Source organism: Hyla sarda, chromosome 7 (assembly GCF_029499605.1).
Source record: "Hyla sarda isolate aHylSar1 chromosome 7, aHylSar1.hap1, whole genome shotgun sequence".
NCBI classification, from domain to species: Eukaryota; Metazoa; Chordata; class Amphibia; order Anura; family Hylidae; genus Hyla; species Hyla sarda.
In genome coordinates this window covers 187,139,089-187,162,416 of record NC_079195.1, presented here as the reverse complement: position 1 = coordinate 187,162,416, position 23,328 = coordinate 187,139,089, and the positions used below count along the sequence as shown (strand labels likewise).

General features: G+C 42.6%; 1 protein-coding gene across 1 annotated transcript in view; it reads right to left on the bottom strand.

The window, feature by feature from the left end:
- Window positions 1-23,328, bottom strand: part of NCF2 (neutrophil cytosolic factor 2) — a 73,049-nt gene that overhangs the window by 30,986 nt on the left and 18,735 nt on the right. Inside the window, exons 5-9 of the mRNA XM_056531866.1 lie at window positions 21,119-21,256; window positions 15,859-15,966; window positions 12,843-12,902; window positions 5,920-5,963; window positions 2,349-2,490 (exon numbers count right to left, since the gene is read on the bottom strand). Of these exons, the coding sequence (XP_056387841.1) occupies window positions 2,349-2,490; window positions 5,920-5,963; window positions 12,843-12,902; window positions 15,859-15,966; window positions 21,119-21,256 (492 nt within the window). The remainder of the gene's footprint in view (window positions 1-2,348; window positions 2,491-5,919; window positions 5,964-12,842; window positions 12,903-15,858; window positions 15,967-21,118; window positions 21,257-23,328) is intronic.

Below are 23,328 nucleotides of genomic sequence, written 5' to 3'. Positions count from 1 at the left end.
ATATCTTACCATTAAAGGGAACCAATCATCAGATTTTACCCTATATAATGCTTGGCAAAGCGTTATATAGGGTAAAATTGTTGTCCTCACCATCCCCGGGGGACGCTCCTGCCTCCAGGGAGGGTGAAGATATGAAGTTATAAACTAGTCACCGCCACAGCCGTAAGTATTCCCCTGGGCAGGGAGCTCCACTCACCTATTCCCGTTCTTCGGCCGGCAGCGACGCCCCCTCCGCTTGATTGATGGGCCGCGTCATTGTTCCGCTCACTGAACAGACAAAGCAGAGCGATGACGCTGCCCATCAATCAAGCGGAGGGGGCATCAATGCCGGCCGAAGAACGGGAGTAGATGAGAAGAGCTCCCAGCCCAGGGGACCACTTACGGCGGTGGCGGTGACTAGTTTATAACTTCATATCTTCATTATCCCTGGGGGCAGGAGCGTCCCCCGGGAATGGTGAAAATAAAGATTTTACCCTATATAACGCTTTGCCAAGCGTTATATAGGGTAAAATCTGATGATTGGTTCCCTTTAAGCTTTGTTCACACTGTGGTAATGGCTTCCCTTACAAAGGAACTCATGATAGTCAGCAATGGTGGCCGACACACCTCACTGGCTTATAATGGGGTCCATCGGATTTTGTTGTGGTGTCTATTGTTTCGTTAGACGGAATAGCGTAGCATGCTGTACTATTTCTGCCTGTCATATCTGACAGATCTACCAACAGGTATGAAAGGGCACAATGTGTTTGATATGCACTTATTCACAGGGTTATAAGATCAATAAGGTATTAGGTAATACAATAAGGGTTGTGGCACCACTGTTAATGGGGTATGGACCATGCATAGTAGCCTACTGAAATCATTGGAAGTTTACTTAAACCTACAAGCTGCTGGGAAACTGTTCATGGCAAAGCACGGGGCTCGTATTCCGATATATATTTTGGAAATAGGTGCCCTTACTAGGCCTCTGGATGCTTCACCTACTACCCGGTTGTTGTGTAAGGTCGGGGGATGTGCTAGCAGTATGTTGAGGCTGGAGAGTTTTTCAAAATTCAACCCTTATGGCACAACCCAGGTCCGTCCAAATTTTCCTCTTTTCAGGATGCAGACTTCTGGGAGAGGAAAGGTCTTAGCAGGGTGAAGCAGCTCTGTGGGAACGGGGTGTTTAAGACCTATGGGGATCTGAGTTCGATCTGCCTCGTTTAAAACTCAATAAAAAAAATTCTACAAGCTGCATGCAGTGTATGGACATAGTAATATTATGTTCACACGCATACATCTATAAATATATCATTAAGAGACTGGTGTAAGGATATGTATGGGAAACCACTCATAGAATGCCTGGAATATGTGATCCCCAAGATCCCAGCCTGGAGGTATATTGCACAAAGGGTTAAATAAATCCAACTTGCTGAAACTAGAAAACCCCTTTAATACTGTCCCTCCTAATTGCACTATCAATATTTTATGACCTGGCACTATTAATATTTTATTACTGGCAGACAAAGTGATAAAAGGACCCGCTGTGCCACTTCTATTAATGGGGCTACATAGTGGTCTGATCTTAAGCAGGAAATTACGGGCTACAATAATCTTTATTTAGGAAGCAGCTGCAGAATAAAACATTTATGAGCGGTGTTCATACCCCTGCCTCCATATGGTGGAGCATTTACCTGGTCTGGTGCATTTTGGGGTCTCTCAAAAGGGGGCAATCCTTGGAAAACACTTGAAGAATGTACCCATTATTTTGGCCTATAGTGTTTCCAAACCGGAGGTGATGGCTGAAGGCAGTTTAGTCTTTAGTGTTTGATATGGGGCTCCAGATCTATGTAGCTTCCATGAACTCCTCCCTCTTTATTGAGTTTTAATTGTTTGTTATTATGTTATTTCATTATTAATTATACAATTGGCTGCTGTGGCCAAGATTTATCCAACCCTATTTTATTTATGTGCCTTTTTTTGTGGGAAATGGGGTTAGGGGGTATACTTTAGTTTTTGGTGTGGTAGTTTGGCTCTTGGAACCAGACTCTACAGTACCAAACTCTTGTAGAAATAGACTTAGCACTGTGCAGTTTTCCAGCTTTGCCTTTCTGTACCTTAACAATCCCTTAATGTTACAGTATGTGCCTACCACAGATGCTCCATACCTGTTTCAGATGCCATTGCCAGACTACTATGATTAGTATTAGGCAGCTGCTGACTATAGACACTTTCTACCATTTTAATGATCATTCTACATGTTGACCTCTTTGCGGATCCTAATTCAACAGACTATGTGAACATTTTATAGCAGTGTCCAGCAACAATAGAATATATTTCACATACATGGAACTTGCAGCCATACTTACCTTTCCATTGAACAGAACAGTTGCCCAATTATCGTCCCCCTTCTTGAGCACAAACACAATATTTCCAGGCATGACCTCCAGCTCTTCTACAGTCTCTGGGGTAAATTCAAATAGCACTCTGTGAGGCAGTCCCTGGAGGGTCCTAAGAAAACACCCCAAAAATGATTTTACTCCATGCCTGATACCAGAAAAAAATAATCTTCATACAGTCAACCTGATATTTAATATAATACAGTAGAGTACTACCAGCATACCAGCATTTACAAGTATAGTGCAAACCAATCCAGAAACTCTCCAGACCCTTTTGACTTTTTATCTTTATTCTTTTATTCTTTTATTCTGCACTCAATACCCCGTGATGAGAATTTAAAAACAGAATTAAAGAATAATTGCAACTTTATTAAAGGAAAAACTAAAATATTATATGGACATAAGTATTCACACCCTTTACTCTGTACATAGTTGAAGCACCTTTGGCAGCGATTACAGCCTCCAGTCTTCTTGGGTAGGATGCCACAAGGTTTACACACCTGGATTTACAGACTTTTTGCCATTGTTTTCTTCAGATCCTCTCAAGCTCTGTCAGGTTGTATGGGGTCTGTTGGTGGACAGTCATTTTCACATCTTCCATCTAAGTTGGGTTTCATTGGCTTCAAGCTCTGGTTGGGCCTCTCAAGGACATTCAAAGAGTTGTCCTTAAGCCACTCTTGTGTGCTTATTGTTACAGTTATTGTCTAGTTGAAAGGAGAACCTTCGGCCCAGTTTGAGCTGGGGACCCCAGCAATCTCCACTGCAGCACCCCAGTCATCCAGTGCATGGAGTAAACTCCGCTCTGTGCCGGACGACTGGCGACTACAGCTTCCACGTGCCCTCCATTCATGTCTATGGGAGGAGGCGTGACTGCTACATACTAGCGTCATGCCCCCTTCCATGAATGTAGGGGGGTGTGGTGTGACGTCCCGAACGCGGAAGCTCCAAACGGGGGGCCCAGTGGAGGGACCCCCGTGATCAGACATCTTATCCCCTATCGTTTGGTTTCTGCTTTCCCCCAATCCTGACAGGTCTCTCTGTCCCAGCTACTGAAACACTGTAGGGATGGTATTGGGCACGTTATTAGCAGTGTCTGGTTTTACCCAAATATGACACTAAGAATTAAGGCTAGAAAGTTTCATTTTGGATTCATCAGACAAAGAATTCTTACAGTCTGAGTCCTTTTAGGTGCTTTTTCTTTTTTTGCAAACTCCAGGCGACTTTCCTGTGTCTTTTATTGAGTAGATGCTTCTTTTTGGCCACTCTGCCATAAAACCCAGATTGATGGAGCTCTGCAGTGGTGGCATTGACTTTCTAGGGAACTTTCAGTGCAGCAGACAATTTTGTACCATTCTTTAGATCTATGCCTCCACACAATCCTGTCGCTGAGAAGTTCTTTTTACCTCATGGGTCTTTTCCAATAATGTCCAATCATCTCAATTTACCACAGGAGACTTCAAACAAGGTGTGGAAATAACTCAAAGATGGTCAAGAGAAATAGGAGCCCCAGAACTAAATTTCAAGTGTCATAGCAAGAAAGCAACATAAAAAGTGAAAGGAACTTAACATTTTTCAAATGTATGTTATATAAATAAATATATATACTGTGTGTGTGTGTGTGTGTGTATATATATATATATATATATATATATATATATATATATATATATATATATATATAAGAAACTGGCGCAGAACTCCAGAGTAGCAAAATGTGAAAAATGTATTCCTTCATGTAAAGCAAAAAAGCGACGTTTCAGCCCCTCTATGGAGCTTTTCTCAAGCATAGTGATACAAAAAACTCTAGGGGTTTTTATCCCCAGTTCACATCATTACAATCATCAATCAATGAACAAGTGAGTTCATATAAAATATACCATAAATGTATATACATGATATCAAAAAGTGCATATAAGAGTATCTGCGTACAATATAAAGTGCATAATGTGTGTACATTAAAAACAATGAAGCCTGAAAATTTGTGCTCCATCTTAATGATCATCAATTAACACAGGTGTAATTAATCTGTAATCATATAAAATATGAACATATAGGGCGTTGCTTACCGACTCTGCATTGCGTTATGGCGCCATCGTTTGTATAAAATGCGAGTGCGCATGCGTGTGTTCCTGACCACGCCGTGCTTCCGGAACCAACGTTGATACTCGCGCCCGCGCATCACATGACACGCAACAAGTCTCGCGATGTCTGTGTGACACGCAGTAGCGCCCCCCACGTGGGTCCGGTCGCCCGGCAATGGACATAAACAAACCTCTGATTGGATGCTGCGTGGATGGATGTAAATAAACAAAGGACGCGTCTGTATTTTACAGGCGCATGTGGCCTAAAATGTATAAGAGCTGGGCACACTATTATAGATTTTAGGCCATACGCGCCTTTAGAATACAGACGCGTCCTTTGTTTATTTACATCCATCCACGCAGCAGCCAATCAGAGGTTTGTTTATGTCCATTGCCGGGACATTTATATGCACTTTTTGATATCATGTATGTACATTTATGGTATATTTTATATGAATTCACTTGTTCATTGATTGATGATTGTAATGATGTGCACTGGGGATAAAAACTCCTAGAGTTTGTTGTATCACTATGCTTGAGAAAATCTCCATTGAGGGGCTGAAACGTCGCTTTTTTGCTTGACATGGAGGAATACATTTTTCACATTTTACTACTTTGGAGTGCTGCGCCAGTTTCTTCTATTATATGGACTGTGATCGGGTCGAGGCGCTGGCACCATACATCTCTGGCTAAGTAGTGCTGCATTGATTTTGATGAAATATATATATATATATATATATATATATATATCTATATATAGAAAAAAGTAAAGAAGAAGGAGCACCATGCATGGCTGTGGCCAAGGATTCTAAGATCCACGTGGGTGCTCAGCTCCAGGGTCAGACCCAGGCCCCAAGTAAATGTAGGAAAAAATGGAAGAGAGCGGCACTCCAGCATTCAGTGAAAACCCAGTGAGGGTGTATTTATTCACACATCTGCAATACACGCAACGTTTCGGCCCGTCAATAGAGCCTTTCTCAAGCCTTTCTCAGGTGCTTGAGAAAGGCTCTATTGACGGGCCGAAACGTCGCGTGTATTGCAGATGTGTGAATAAATACACCCTCACTGGGTTTTCACTGAATGCTGGAGTGCCGCTCTCTTCCATTTTTTGCTATATATATATATATATATATATATATATTGAGAAAGGCCTTTATAGAGAAGTTGAAATGTTGCCATTGCTGTGACATGAGCGAATACATTTGCACTTCCTTTTGGATACATGAGTGGTGTACCATTTGTTTTATGGTTCTCTACAAGGACCGTGATCGGGTTTTGGGCACCGACACCATATGCATTGGATTGGCTAAGTAGTGCTGCAATCTCTTTCCCCCCCCTCTCTCTCTCTCTCTCTCTCTCTCTCTCTCTCTCTCCTATTAGAGGCTAAAAAAGACAAGATTTTAATCTTAAGGTATCTCACACATTTCCTGCATTATTCAAGATAAACCTAGTTGACTTACTTCAGTATCTCAGGGGTCTTGGGGCGTGCTGGTGGGTTGTTGGCCTATCAAAGAAAAGAAAGAAAAAATCACATCAATATATTTTTCATTGCATTATACTTTTTACAGAACACTGTAACCATTCTATGTCACTTCCTAATGATTTTACATTGATTTACAGGTTGCACAGGGCAGAAATATAAAGTCCTATATACCATAAAAGGGAATGTGTCATCAGAAAATGATCTATTATTTAGATCAGATTTTTTTTTCTTTTTTTTTTCTTCTTCAATTTTCCATTTGATTATATTGTAAAATAATCCTAATATTTTGCAGCTTTTAGTCAGGTCAGTAAGCTTTATATTAAGCTGACCCTTACTGTTTTGTACTATTCACTTTTTTTGCAGTGTCCTCATTATCATTACATACAGGAGTTCAGTGAAAGGTGACACCAATAGATAGATGAGATGATGTTCACAGCTCGGCCTCCCCCTCAGTGTGGAATGACCTCTGTATCAGAGAATTCCCAGAAACATTTCCCATTCATGTCAATGTGCCAACTCCAGTCTATTGTTGCCTATGTCCATGGGGCTTGCTGTAAAGCATATCACTAAATGCTGTATATTTCACGCAAGACAGCTGCCTCAATAATAATGTACCAAAAATTACATCTGCTGTAGGCAGCTCTTAGCAATCGAGCACCGAGAACATAGATCAATGATGTGTGGCTTATGATAAATATGATAATGTATAAAATAATATATATATTTTTTAAATATAACCCCCACCTTTTCCCATTTTTCAAATAAAACACTGTAACAAAAAAAAAAATAAACATATTTGGTATCGCTGCGTGCGTAATTGTTCGAATTATTAAACTATGATGTTCCTGATGCTGTAAGGCATAAATGCGAAACAAATGCCAAATGCAAAAATTGCGGATTTTTGTCACATCACGTCCCAAAAAAACATAATAAAAAGTCATCATAGATACGCAAAAGTGGTACTATTGAAGATTACAGATTACAAGATTATTGCCCCACAAATTTGCGCATGTCCATTTCTTTTCAATTTTGCCTTACATATGTATATTTTTCTGGCTCTGTAATACATTATATGATAAAATAACGTGTGCCAATGAAAAGTACAACTTGTCCCACAAAAAATAAACCCTAATACAACGTTGTCAGTGGAAATATAAAAAGAGTTATGGGTCTTAGAATATGAGGAGCAAAAAAAGTTAGCCAAAGAAAAAAGAAGAGGTTAAAAAAGAACAGTATCTGGATGTAATCAATAAAAAAATGACAGGGAATCAGTCAGATAGGCGGAACTTAATTTTAATAATGGGAGTGAATATTAGGTGATGGGATTATACAGTCCCAGGGGGTGTGAATATTTTACATTGAGGGGTGTGTATCCCTAACACCCACCCCCTCACTGTATAACCCCATTCATGACCTGATATTCACTTCCATTACTAAAACTATAAAAAGATGTGTGGTCGGGACACCATAACTATTTAAAGTTAAACTGACAGCCGGTTCACAGACACTTAACCCAATACACAGGGTTATATTGCAGATGAACCGGATTAAAATGAGGTATAACTTACACGGATCCGCAGTCCAGTTCCAGAGATAGAACCGCTATTATCCGGCACTGCTCAATGGAGGTGCAACCCGGCATGGAGACAGGGATGCTGGCTATGCCGAGTCCCGCCTCCATTGCACAAGGCCAGCGATTAACATATAAGCAATGCCAGATAGTAATGGCTCTCTGGAACCGTATTGTGGATCCAAGTTATACCTCCATCCGCGTGAGTTATAACCCGATGTATTAGGTTTATTGTGGGTGAACCACCTGTCAGTTTCCCTATAATGATAGCCTGCATCTGTCATGGCACATTAGGAGTAACTGGAGACTACTAGTTTAGATGCACAGTCATTCTGATACACTGGTTTGCTAGAGGTATACATCTGTGGTGTTCCGGTACCATATTGCATACCGTACCTTGTATTGTGGTCCCCAAAGTCAGAGTTACTACGTTCAGGTAGGGTCCCCCAGGTGGGACAGCCCCTAGTCGCCTCCTCCTTTTCTAATTTCATAATTCTATTATGTATATACAGTGATCCCTCAACTTACAATGGCCTCAACATACAATAGTTTCAACATACAATGGTCTTTTCTGGACCATTGTAACTTGAAACCAGACTCAACATACAATGTACGGACAGTCCAGATCTGTGAAACATGTCCCAACTGGAGGAACTGACCAATCAGAATGGGCATTTTACTGGTAAATCGCCTGTATTACTGAAGTGCATGCACTGACTGGTGTCTGGTAGCGCCCCCTACAGTACAGGGAAGAACTACAATTTCTGTACTCTACTCCTTACGTGTGCCAGGGTTAGCTGCTCCTTTGGACACCAAGTAAGGGCGGCTCCATACAATGGTCGTCCTGGAACCAATTAATATTGTAACTTGAGGGACCACTGTATTTAATAATTTGTTTATTTAATATAGTGTATATTAGTCTTCTTACCTTGTTAGCATCACAGGACCTTCAGTCATGTGACCATGTTAATTCCTCTATGGTATGTTGGAGGACCTTTGGAGGTCCTTGGGTCACATGCTTACCCATAACTCTATGTACAGAAGATTGACAGTTGTATGGACCAGTGAGCTTTAGTCCAACCCCTGCCCATATAAGGGAGCTGTAGCCAATGATCGCTCTCTTGCGTTGCTGCTCTCGTGGATGCCGGATTAGCAGGACGGATCTGCGCAACTTTCAAAGACAAGCTAGGCCAGAAGTCTGCCGGCCTCAGCATAAAACTAAACCGTGAGTTACAATCTCAATCCCCGCTAAAGCTAGCGTGATTACTGGACTGAATCTAAACCCCTAAATCCAGTGGATCACCGCAACAATTATCTTACTAGGCTCAATAAACTCAGGAGGTCCCAACCACTTGTCAAGCTCTAATAGACTTTGTTATATGGACTGTTCCTGTTCATTATTGCCTAAAATCTTCAGTAAAAGTTCTGACAAGTTTCTGCAAATCTCCGGTTGTGGACAATAAATGATTTCCTATCTCCCTATCGTTCTTGGGAAGGCTGGCGGTGGGACAAGCATACAGAGAATAGCCCTCACCTTGGAGTCACGAATAGAAAGGGTTAAGCAAGCACCCTTAGTAACCGCACAGCTACACTCCCATATACCCTACTCCCCCCAGGCTAACACACATCCCTTTAAATAAGGTTGTATAAGGAGGACCGTGATAGGCACATGATCCCAGTGATCACACTTCTCCAGAGTAAAAAGATTTATTGCAAAATAAATAGCATAAAACAAGTAAGATAGCACATCCAATGCGTTTCGGGTGCGAACCGGACCCTTTTTCAAGTGCGTGCATATTGAGAAAGGGTCTGGTTCAGATGTGCTATCTTATTTGCCTTTCACCGTTCTCCTTGTACAGTGTGTGTATCCAAAACTCCTGAAGCTATTGGGTCTGCCCAGGGCTGCTGACCTAGGGCCATTGAACTACATGCTGATTTAGATGTTGAGTTCTTAACGCAACATCCTTTAGTAAGCGCAAATTGCTTAATTTATTGTCTTCCTGAGCTAAAATTGCGATAATGCATTAGGACTGCGCCCCGGATTGTTTTCTTTTTTTTTAATACTTTAAATAAGGTTGTCAGGCTTCACTTTCCAAGCATTTATCTGTTTCAATTTAGGAATATATTGATGATAACCTTTATAATACTTATATTCTATAAAAGCCAGGGATAGTTTACTACATATAGATGGCATTAACAAAGGAAACCTCATATTGCATGTGCATTTACCAAGGAACAACAGTTTTTCAGAACTTTCAAGGGGTTTCCACTTTTTATCAACTTCCCTCTTTAGTTACCTCATCCTCCTTCCAACGCAGAATATGTTACTCAACCGAGACTGTATGTGTATGGCTGTTTAGCTAGTATTTCTTCCAAAAATGTTCACAATCTATTGGTTTACATAGCGCTCAAGGAACAAAATAAGGCAATTCCTTGAAAAGCCTGAATAATTCCTAGAGTAAAGCAAGAAAGGCTTGTGGACCCTGATGCTTTAGAAGAAGATGTGCCATTAAGGCCATAGCAGTGTACATGCGATGAGGGGGGGGGGGGGGGGGAATGATAAGGAGACTGAGGATGGGGTGTGGGCGGGGGTTGTGTGTGATGATAAGTGCCAGGATGGGGTGTGGGAAGGCAATGATGATGAGGCGTGTGCGGGGGGATGTGGGTGCAACAGGGGGGGGGTGCAATGATGATGAGGAGTCGGAGGATGGGGTGCGGGGGGAGGGGGAAGGGTGCAATGATGAGACCGAGGATTGGAGGGGGGGTAATAATATGGAGTGCGGGGCTGAAGAGCCAAGGATGGGTGAGGGGGGGGGTTGATTTTGATAATGAGACTGAGGGTGCGGTGTATGGGGTGATGAGAATACCGAGGATGGAGGAGAGGGGGCATTAGGGTGATAAGCTGACCAAGCATGGGGTGAGGGGAATGCGGTGTATGGCAGTATTATATTCAGAGGGAACAATGTGTGGCAGTATTATATTCAGAGGGTATAGTGTGTCGCAGTATTATATGCAGGGGGTACAGTGTCAGGCAGTATTATATTCAGATGGTACAGTGTGTGGCTGTATTATATTCAGAGGGTACAGTGTGTGGCAGTATTATATTCAGGGGGAACAGGTTGTGACAGTATTATATTCAGGGGTACAGTGTGTGGCAGTATTATATTCAGTGGGTACAGGTTGTGACAGTATTATATTCACGGGGTACAGTGTGTTGCAATAATATATTTAGAGGGTACAGTGGTAGGCAGTATTATATTCAGGGGATACAGTGTGTGACAGTATTATATTCAGGGGTACAGTGTGTGGCAGTATTATATTCAGGGAGTACAGTGTGTTGCAATAATATATTTAGAGGGTACAGTGGTAGACAGTATTATATTCAGGGGTACAATGTGTGGCAGTATTATATTCAGGGGTAAAGGTTGTGACAGTATTATATTCAGGGGGTACAGTGTGTTGCAATAATATATTTAGAGGGTACAGTGGTAGGCAGTATTATATTCAGGAGGTACAGTGTGTTGCACTAATATATTTAGAGGGTACAGCACGTGGCGGTATTATATTCAGTATTTAGCAGAATTATAATGTGTTATAATGAATATTGTCTTTATACAGAGGATTTGGATCTGCTGACAAATTAAGGAACCAATGATGTCCGGGCATCAGATTCTGCAGAGAAGATGGAGCTGGAAGAAGTCCTGGTGTCTGGACCAGATAAAGAAGCAAAGAAAAGACAACAGAAAAGATGTCACTCAGGTCACTGATATCATTGTGTTTTCTCCTGACTGTCCCATCAGCTGGAGTCACTTGTCAGTTCCGCAGTCATGATGGGTGACACTGTACCCCATTCTGTGGCTCTCCAGCTGTTGCAAAACAGAAACTTCCTTAATTCCTGATGCTCTTCAGACATGATGGGAGTTGTAGCTTTGCAACAGCTGGGGAGCCACTTGAACCGAGGTGATAGATGGGGGTCCCAGCAGTCTGACCCCCACCATAAAAATGGGCTGCTTATTTTAAAATGCCTGGGCCTATTTTTTGGTCCCAGTCCAGCCCTGCCTGTAAGTCATTTAAATCACTGTGTATTCTCCTGACTGTGTCCCATCAGGGCTGTAGTCACTGATGTCTTTGTGCGACCGAGTAAGGGGGTCGTCGGGGATTGGGAAAGCGGGTTGTCAGGGGGTAGGGGGGCCCAGGACAATTTTTCGCATTGGGGCCCTGTGGCTTCTAGCTATGCCCCTGCCCACATTCATCCCCCGGATGCTCTGTTGGGTGGAGGCACTGTCGCAGATATGTACCCCAGCTTCCAAGTAGCGGAGGCTCAGGATCAGTCTGCCGAGAGCAGACAGGTAACAAGTGTAAGGGACCACAGGGAAATAGTTGGACTCCCCCAAAACCCTGTGATGTATATATAATGATGAAACTATTGGGTCATGGTATGATAAAAAGTGTGTCATTTTTCAATATCACATAATAACCAAGGTTATTCAGTACATGCCCCGTGCTCATCAGTTTTCAAAGGATATCATGTCTATAGATAGACAACATGACACACTAGATACTATTTCAGTATATATGTAGCAGGAGAATAGTCATGTCGAGACTTCAGAGAAGTACCATATTTGTAGAGCTAGTACCATCCAATCAGATAACAATATAGCCATGACATAATGTATACACCCACAAGTTAAATATATATTCAGCCAAACCACTAGAAGGAGATATATACTTTTAATATACAATATTTGTATATTTATGGATAGTAGACACATGATCAATTAGGATAAACACGCCCACATTTATAAAGGACACACCTTCAATCATCATAAACACACCCATCATTTGAGTATAAGTTGCTCCAGGGAAAGCCAGGTGGAGAAAAAGGGAGGAACGGACGAAGGTCTCCAGGAAGTCCTGTAAAGCCCTCCAGCACAAGGAGGATGACAGCTGGAGGAAGCTAACAGAGGCGGCCATTTTGATGGACATTTCAAGATGGATCCACCACACTGGAGAAAGTACTAAGGAAGAAATCCCAGCTGGTGAGACAAGATTTATGGACATGCCTACATAACCCTCCTACATTATTTACTTATGCTAGGGACTGCCTTTATATGAAGATTTCTTGTTTTATGTACTGTCTGCCATGATGTCAAGAAGATTACAATAAATGTTTTTTTATACAAAGAGCTCACTCTCTCCATGGTCAGACCGGGTTATAATTTGGTGATCCGGTTATATTTAACATGGTCTAATGTCATCTGCATGTCTCAGACAATGTATTGTCGGTCTGTGTGTATGATATCAATATAAATAAATTATTTCAACTTTACCTGAGGTTGCAAAGGTGCAAAGCCGGAGAATTTGTCTTTATCAATGACCGAGGCCACAACCTGCAAAGCAATAACATTCTTCATTAGTTAGAAACAACTTCAGATTTTGTTAAAACAAATGTGAAAAACGATCTTTCCTATAGTGTAAAGTAATGATGATTTTCCCTAGGATTTTGTTTAGCTACTTTCGTTGTGTAGGTTGGAGAAAAGCTGATAAATGAAGTAAGAGCCAGGCAAAATGTATAAAGCCTAAGCGGAGTCTTCTTGTAACCAGACACCTCAAGTCAAGTCATTCAGGAGGCGTCAAATAGTTAAATGATAACATTCTTTTTTCTGTCATTACTGAGCTCCTTGCATATTGTTGTGGAGCAAACATGAAATAAAAAGGCCAATGAAATATATGACCTAATGATGAATTTTATCTTAGTGATAAATGCCTGAAATATGGCTTTGACCCAAGTACTAGGGATCGACCGATATTGATTTTTTAGGGCCGTTACCGATACTTTGTGGACCAATAGCCGATAACTTATACCGATATTCCGGTATAAGTTATCGGCTATTTCAGCACACCCCCTGACCCCCCCCCCCCCCCCCCCCGCCGCCACTGCCACCCGCTTCTCTCCTCCTGCTGGTCCTTAGTCCAACCACCGCACCCCCCCACCGCACCGCCCCGGCCAGAGACCGCTGTTGCCCCATTGCCTCCCCCATCCCCGGTTTTATAATTACCTGTTCCCGGGGTCCGCGCTACTTCTGGCTCCAGCGACGTCCTGAGCTGTCACTGTGCGCACTGACGGTGATGTCGTGTTGAGGACGTCACTCGTCATTGTGCCCCGCAGCGCACAGCATAACGCAGGACGCAGCAGGAGCCAGAAGTAGCGCGGACCCCGGGCCCTGGCAACAGGAAATGATAAAACCGGGGATTGGGGAGGCAATGGGGCAGCGACGGCGGTGACGGTCTCTGGCCGGTGCGGGGGGGGGGGGGGGGGTTGTTAGGGCATTATCAGCAAGGTAATTGCCGATACCGATAACATCCAAAATCGTGATTAACGGCCAAACCGATGATCGGTCGATCCCTACCAAGTACTAAGTTCTAGTATTGCTATGACATCCCTGGTGCCATTAGATCAAAATAGAATCTTAAGTTGCCAATATTTGTGGAGCCATAAGTGAATCCTGAACCACAGGTTGGAGAATATTGATGTAACCTAATGGTCACATAAAACACACCAGAAGATTTGGAACTATGTATAAAAAATACACACAGCTCCAATCTCTGTCAAGCCCTATACCACTTTTATTAACCCAACAAAAATACAGCATCATCATGGTTTGACCTCAGGATGCGCAGAAAGAGAAGGGAGACACCTATACGGCAAACAGAAGAAAAATGCAGCATTGTTCGAACTGATTCTATTTATTAAAGGGGTATTCCGGGATTATTTTATTTGACTATGCTACAGGGGCTGTAAAGTTAGTGTAGTTCTCGATATAGTGTCTGTACCTGTGTTTTATGGTGATTTCGCAACTCTCCTGTGATTTTTGCCACAATGTTTATTTTTAACAGCATACAAAATGATGTGAAAGTCATCTCAGGTTTTCCCAGGTTGCAGTGTGGCCCAAGACAGACTTTGCTTCAATGAGTGGAGGGAAAGGTGGGTGGGAGAGAGATCATTCTGCAAGAATTGTAGTTTTGCAATAGCTGGAGGCACCCTGGTCAGAAAGCATTGGTCTATTGCATAGAAAGGACCACAGGTGTGTTTTAATGGGACGGGTGGCTGATGTGTGGGAGGGAGAATAGTGACCTCACACTTACAAACAAGGACTTGTAGTTTAAACATGGGACTTGTAGTTTAAGGGAACAAACTCCAACAGGAAATAGTCAGTTCACAAAATAATAGTCACAGTGTTATGGTAATCTCACAACACAGCCATTTATCTCCAAGGCAGACACATATCCTTCTTAGCATGTTTATTACTGTCTGGCACGTAGGTACTAAAGTCACCTTATGGTGGATAATCCCTTAAACTTCTCCGCTGCCTAAAACCATCAAGAATCATTTCACACTTTATTCACAGGACAATAAAGCTCCCAGCATTTCCATAGATCCAACAGAGGCCAAAGGAGTGTCAGTGTTTACTTGATTAAACCGTGCAGGCTTCAGCTTTATATGATTTCACAGGATACAGTACTGCATGATATATGTTTTTGTTTTTAACATGGGACCCTACGTATGATAGATGTCATGAAATGGTATACATCGGGGGGGGGGGGGGGGGGGTCGACTGATGTATATCTTGGACAGACGCTGCAAAACCATGTGGGATAATAGCCTTACCCCAATGCCGTGTGAAAAAAATGTTGAAGACTCAGCCTTAGATCTGAATTGCTCAAAATTAAACAAAATTTAAGCTCCTAGGCGCTGATCAAATAAAGTAGGTAGATGCGGACACAGAAATATTGTCCAAATAACGGAGTTATTAGCACAAAACAACACATTTCCGGTCCGTAATGGACCCTTTGTCAGGTAGGTGCGGGCCTACCTGACGAAGGGTCCATTACGAACCGGAAACGCGTTGTTTCGCATCTACCTACTTTATTTGATCAGCGCCTAGGAGCTTAAATTTTGTTTAATCTTGAGCATTTTTCCACTTGGCCAGCATTGCTGATTCCGGATAAGCTACGGCTGCAGATCCAAGCACCACATTTAACCAGATGTCTACCGAGGTGTTGTGCTCTTAGCACAACCCCACATGGTGAGTGTAAACCCGCTTATCATTTCATTATTATTCTTTGATATACTACACTAGGGGCGCGTATCCCTTTTTCTTGTGTACTTAGATCTGAATTGGGCTTTAGTGCCTAAAGAAGCATGACAAATGTATTCTTAGATATTTTGTTTTTTAGTAAGTCACAACAATACCTATTGCTATTTTTCACTTCAGTGCCCTATTCTCTCCCCCTTATGATAGGATTCACACTATTGTATGACACAGCGCCACTTTCTGAACATACCGTTGCTTTACCCAAGTAGTCCTTCTTCTCCAGTTGCTCCACAAGTCTCTCACTAGGCTGAAATAACCTTCCTTTTGGCATCACAATAGGGGGAAAGTCCTTTTGTTTCTAAAGATGTGGATAGAGAATAGTTAACATGTAATTACAGCAAGGTAGTGTTCAGTGCAAGCTATAATTCTCATAGACACAGTGTGTACAGTGGTCCCTCAAGTTACAATATTAATTGGTTCCAGGACGACCATTGTACGTTGAAACCATTGTATGTTGAGACCATAACTCTATGGAAACCTGGTAATTGGTTCTGAAGCCCCCAAAATGTCATCCAAAAATAGGAAAAAGTGAGGATTAAAGAAAAATAAGTAGATAACTAATAGAGATAAAGCAAATCCTTATATATAAAAGTAAGAAAAAGCTTCTGGGAGCTGTAATCACTGTCTATGTCAGTGTTTCCCAACCAGGGTGCCTCCAGCTGTTGCAAAACTACAACTTCCAGCATGCCCGGACAGCCGTTGGCAGTCCGGGCATGCTGGGAGTTGTAGTTTTGCAACAGCTGGAGGCACCCTGGTTGGGAAACAATGGTTTATGTAGAGGACAGGAGCTTCTTCAGGGTCCTATACAGTACACCCAGTGTCCCAAATGGAGCCACCCTTACTTGGTGTCCAAAGGAGCAGCTAACCCTGGCACAGGTAAGGAGTAGTACAGAACGTGTAGTTCCTCCCTGTACTGTAGGGGGCGCTACCGGACAGCCAGTCAGTGCATACACTTCAGTAATACAGGTGATTTACCAGTAAAATGCCTCATTCTGATTGGTCAGTTCCTCCAGCTGTGACACGTTTCACAGATCTGGACTTTCTGTACATTGTATGTTGAGTCTGGTTTCAAGTTACAATGGTCCAGAAAAAAACATTGTATGTTGAAACTATTGTATGTTGAGGGATCACTGTATATATAAAGATAAAGAACACTATATATATATATATATATATATATATATATATGTGTATATATATATATATATATATATATATCTATATAGTCAAATGCTATTTAATCATTTCATCATATAATCTTAATAAATCCCCCAGAGATATGGAGGATCTCGAAAGTTTCTCTCTCTTATGTTCAGAACATTGGACTGTGAAACAATTAACAGACGGCTCAAAGTGCTGGAGGTAAAAATAGCTGTCAGCCCACGTATAGGAATTATACAGCAGCTAGGAATCCATTGGGTGCCGCCATCTGAAAGCTCAACACTGCAGCGCCATAGATGTTCTTTCACAATCTATGGAAAATTCTTCAACTTGCCCCTGAGTATTAGATTCTATTTTTTGCTATTCTGAACAATTTTCAACTCCAGGGAGTTGTAGGAAAACATAAAAGCTGTTATTTTCATCTATGTTCTCCCTAAGTTCATGAAATGGAGACAGAGAAAAAACATATTCAAAAACATATTCAACATATTCCGAGTATGACTCACATACAGTGGTCCCTCAGCATACGATGGTAATCCGTTCCACACGGACCATCGTTTGTTGAAACCATTGTATGTTGAGGGATCCGTGCAATGTACAGTATAGGACAGTGGTCTACAACCTGCGGAGCGGGCAAGGACGACGGGAGCACCAGCGTGCAGCGTGTTGGTTCTCCCGGTGTCCTTGCCTGCTCTTACCTGCCTGAACGCTGCCATGCACATGCACTTTGGTTGACAAGCACGTAATAAAAGTCATCCTTACAAGTCCATTCATCGGGTGAGTGCCATCATTTCTTCTACATTGCCATGTTGTAATTCTTCTTTCTCTGCTAGATCGAGCACCACCCCTAGGACTATATCCACACTTGCACTTTAATTGCGGACTTACGTTCACTCCCTGTATAGCAGTGCCGGATAGTGTTTCTACTTGGATTGTTGAGATTTGTAAATGACTTCTATTAAAAAATCTTCATCCTTTCAGAGCTTCTGAAGTTGAGTTGTTCTTTTCTGTCTATGTGCTCTCTGATGACACGTGTCTCGGGAACCGCCCAGTTTAGAAGCAAATCCCCATAGCAAACCTATTCTACTCTGTGCAGTTCCCGAGACAAGCAGAGATGTCAGCAGAGAGCACTGTTGCCAGACAGAAAACAACAACTCAACTTCAGCAGCTGATAATTATTGAAAGGATTAAGATTTTTTAATAGAAGTTTTTTACAAATCTGTTTAACTTCCTGGAGCCAGTTGATATTAAAAAAGAAAAATGTTTTTTTCCTGGAATACCCCTTTAAATAACACTTTCTGGTCTTACATAGCCTTGTGAAACTATTACTAAATATATATTGCTTTATCATTGTAGCTTCCTACTGTGGTTTCCATACACATCATTATCTGGCATGGCTGAAATGTCATTGCACATAAAAAAAAACAACATCTAACTTGTTATTTATACCAGGCAATGGAAACTTATCAGAATAAGGGGGCTTGTTGCAAAAAAATACAAAAATGAAGTTCATAATCCAGCTCATCATTTGCTGCAGAAGTCCATAGTAGGGCAACTCATATGGGAGAGCACGGAGACTAGAGAGCAGGCCATATCCCGGAGACACAGTGGGCAAGAAAAAATGTTCCTCCAGCTCCTCCAAAGGAGGAGCTGGAGGAATATTTTTTCTTGCCCACTGTGGCTTGTTGCAAAGTATACTGCATTGGAGCAGGGAAGGTAAAAACTACATTTAGGCGTATTCACTAAGCATGTGTGATAGCCTGGGGGAGTTGGGTATGGGGAGTGTAGCTGTAAGGTGACTAAAGGGTGCTTGTTAACCCTTGCTATTCGTGACGCCAGGGTGAGGGCTCCTCAGTAATGCTTGTCCTACCGCCACCCTTCCCAAGAGCGATAGGGAGGTAGATAATAAGGGAATGTTCACAACCAAAGAGTTTTCTGAAACAGTTGTAACTTTTACTGAAGATTTTATGCAAGCTTCATAACCGGAAAAGTTGCGATACATGAAAGCTTTCTTTGGAGATTGACAAAGGTTGGGACTTTAGCAATTTAGAGTCTTTAGGATAATATGCGCTGTTCCACTGGATTTAGGGTTTAGGGGATTTAGTTGTGGTCCAGAAGTCACGCTAGCTTAGAACTCACGGTTTAAGCGGGGGTAGCTTAGAACTCACGGTTTAAGTTCCGCTGAGGCCGGTAGGTTTTCAGGCCTAGCGTGTCTTTGCAAGTGGCGCAGATCCGTCCTGCTAGTCCGGCATCCGCTAGAGCAGCAACCCAAGAGAGCGATAATTGTACGCAGCTCCCTTATATGGGCAGGGGCTGGACTAGTGCTAATTGGTCCATACTTGTGTCAATCACCATTACAAAGGATTGTGGGTAACACGTGACCCAAGGACCTCCAAAGGTCCTCCAACATACCATAGAGGATATTAACGTGGTCACATGACCTAAGGTCCTGCGTCGCTAAACAAGGTAAGTACTATACATTATATTAAATATACATTATTACCAAATATATACATGTATTAACAGTATAGAATTAGAGTAGAGAAGAGGCGACTAGGGGCTGTCCCACCTGGGGGACCCTACCTGAGCGTAGTTACTCTGACTTTGGGGACCACTACACTAGGTACGGTATGCAATACACTACCGCGAGACCACACATGAAATGAAAGAGGGGGAACACATGTCACCTTCATGCAAGGGCTCAAAAGTTTTGACATGTCTGAGGGTTCAGACATGACGAAAAGCTAAAACAAGAGGGGAGAGATGCTTCAGTCCCTCCTCTCTGTCTATTGGACTAAGACACTCCTATAAACTTCCATTATGAGACCAGTCATGTGGTACAGAGTCAGCAGAGAATGCACTTAGCACACACTCCTCTAGGGATTGGTCAGGGTCTCAACACGCAGACCCTGACTGATCAAAACATTTAATAGGTTTCCACGACATATAAAGTTTTTTTAATGACAGTTCCCATTTAAAAGCAAAGTTTTGAAAGGCAAACATAAACATATGAACACATGTGTCTACATATAAACTAATATAAATTTATGAGGCGAATTAAGTCTGAAATGTCTACATAAATGAGTAGATTATGAGTAGATAAAAAAATGTAAAACAAGCAAAGTAATAATAGATGAAGGGTTCTATAGACGGGCAGATAACTACTTTAGTGCCGATTGACTGGATTAATGTTTTCCAAACAGATATTATGGCCCAGATTTATCAAACTGAGTGAGAGAAAAAGTGGAGAGATTTTCCCAAAGATACCAATCACAGCTCAGCTAATGAGCTGTGGTAAAGTGAAAGCTGAGCTGTGATTGGTTGCTGTGGGAAAATCACTAAACTTTCTCTCTCTGGTGTATGCACACCACGTTTTCAGGCTACAGCTGCCGGATCTGGCTGGGGGAGGAGAAAACCGGGCGCTCCCGTACCCCAGCCGGACCGGCGCTGAAATCCTTTGACTTTAATGAGCAGACCGGAGTCACCGTTTGACTCCGGTCGGGTCATTTCAGCACCGTATCAAGTTTTGTGAACGGACCTAAAACCGTAGTATTCCAAGGTTTTAGGTCCGGTCAGAAGACCGGATACGGGTCAAAAATGAGCCGACCGGAGTCAAACGATGACTCCTGTCAGCTCATTAAAGTCAAAGGATTTCAGTGCCGGTCTGGCTGGGGTATAGGAGTGCACGGTTTTCTCCTCCCCCAGCCTGAAAACATGGTGTGCATACACCCTCACAGAGTTTGATAAATGTGGGCCTGTCCCCAGATGTTGCAAAACTACAACTTCCAGCCTTCGGCTGCAACAGCTGGAGACACACCGTTTGGAAAACACTGGACTAGACTCTAAATAAATCAATTGGTGCTCATTGAAAGGACAATTTATACATGGCAATTGCCGGGACTAAGCGGCTCAGTGAACAATCCACTTGATTGTTTGTGCAGCCACTTACTTGTATTATTGTCTCATCCCCTGTTTACATGGGTTAATGTGCTGCCCCCAATCAATTTTTATGCCCCTTAAAAGATGTGATCAGCTGATGGATGAGGGTTTGCTAGTCAGCTGAGCACTTGGTCTTTTACAATAGGCAATAATTGGGAATGAACATTCGTTGCCCTAAAATTTCCCCCTTTAAAAAAAATATTACATAGTAATAGAAAGAAGTAACATGTAAAATAGTAACAGTAGCAGGAGAAATCTAGGGTTAGCCAGCCAGCCACCCAGAACAAAAAAACGCGTACAATCCTGCACCATGAATTCACAACTGCACAAGTTTCTACATCAAGTCTCACCAGGATATCCTGCATTGCCTTCTCTATCTTAGTGCCGTGTCGCGGCTCTGCCTTCTGACTGATGGCTATGATGAGGCTTTCTTCTGCTTTTGCCCAATTACCCAATTTTGTGTTTGCAAGTGCAACATTGTACAGGACCTGAAAAAAAGTATAACATTATTAAAGCTAGTGCCAAATATTAGACAGAAATGCTGACATACTTATATTTAACCTACAGTCGAGTAGACAGTGCCTGGTGCTTTCTTCTTCATTACACTTATATTTATGCTCGCCATATTTTAACCAATTGGGGTATGTTAATACGTGACAGATTTGTTTTCTGCTCCTCATGCTTCTTTGGATTTCTAAATAAAAAGATACCGAAATGGGCTATGGCTCTGCTTGGTTGATGAGAGCCGATTTAATCCAAATACATCATCACACCTTTTCTCAGGCAGTGTGTGGTATTGCAGCTCAGTTACATTAAACCAAATGCAGCTAAATACCACAAACGGGCATAGCTATAGAGGTAGCAGAGGTGGCAGTCGCACCGGGGCCCTGGTACCTAAGGGGGCCACAAAGCACCTCTTCCCCATAAGTGACTGGTATTATAATTGGGCATATGGGGCCCTATTTCAGATTTTGCATCGGGGCCCAGAAGCTACAAGCTACGCCTCTGACCACAAACAATCTGGATTGGTGATGATGTAAAGGGAACCAAGTATTAGATTTTACCATACATAACGCTTGGCAATGCATGGTAGATGGTAAAATCTTTATCCCCACCATTCATGGGGGATGTTTTTGCCCCAGGGATAGTGAGGATATGTAGTTTGCAAGTTACCCCCGCAGCGCCTGTGAGTAGTCCTCTGGGCAGGGAGTTATACTTACCTAGTCCCGTCGCATAGTGACGTCCCCTCAGCGTCAATGACGACCCAATTCACAGCTCTGCTCCGTCTGCTTAGGGAGAAGAGTGATGACGTGGGCCGGAACAATGGGACTAGGTAAGTGTAACTCCCTGCTCAGTGGACTACTTACGGGTATCGGTAGTAACATACAAACTTCATATCCTCCCCATCCCTGGGGGCAAAAGCATTCCCTGGGGTGAGGATAAATATTTTATCATTTATAACATGTTGCCAAGCATTGTATATATGGCAAAATCTAGTGCTTGGTTCCCTTTAAAGCGACCTTGAAGCGACCCTCCAGTTCTCTAATGAACTGTTGACTAAACTGAAGGGGCCACGAATTTTAACACTACATTCAGCAATTACTGTGGAATTGTTATGGAAAATTGGAAGGTCGCTTTAGTATACAGGACAACCAAGTCCAAATAGCTTCATACATAAATACTTAAAATCTGCATCAGTTACTGATGGGATAGTGAGCCTTAGAATAAAAATAGAGCCATGAAGAGATCTGTCATAAGCTACTGGTCTACTTGTTTTCTATGTTTGTAAGGTTACGGTTGTGTGGTAGCGGGGTGTGATGAGGGCAGATGTTGTTACCCTAGGGGCAGATGGCATTAACCCCTTGTATTTGTGACGCCAGGGCGTGGTTTAGCCTATAACCACCTGAAGGTATACCGCTGGATCCTGGGCTAGGCACAGGGGCAATAAAGACTCTGACGCCAAGTTCAGGACAACGGTAACTGAGGGTAGACAGTTGGCACAGTCTATACAGTTCAGCCAGGGCCCAAGGAGGGACCAGTGACGCAGAGACCTTAAGGGCTTGCTGGGACTTGTAGTAGGGCATGCAGACCACACTGACTTGACAGATGACAGGGACTGACTTGACTCATAAAGCTGTGATTTTAGCTTACTTGAATTGATGGTGGCTGCAGGACTGGACTTTGAGGTCTCCAACACTATGGACACACACACTAGGCGACTGCACTGGACCTCAGCAGGAAGCAAGAGATAAGAGATCCAAGAGAGAAGCTCCACCCAGGGCTTATATGGGGGAGACTAGCAGGGAGCCCATAGGTTACTCTTGGGATCACCTGGTCACTGATACCTCCTGGGTAACAATCACATGACATAACTCTTAAAGATACAACACATTTTCTAATACAATACAATACACTGCAGAACAGTGTACAGGGGGGAAACAGGTGCAAGGGGCCCTGGGGACACTGAAGGAGGCTGCCTGACAGGGAAGCAAGGGTACAGGGCAACATCTCCGGTACTGGGTCACCACAATTGCAACTACTTCATGTGGACGAACCCACA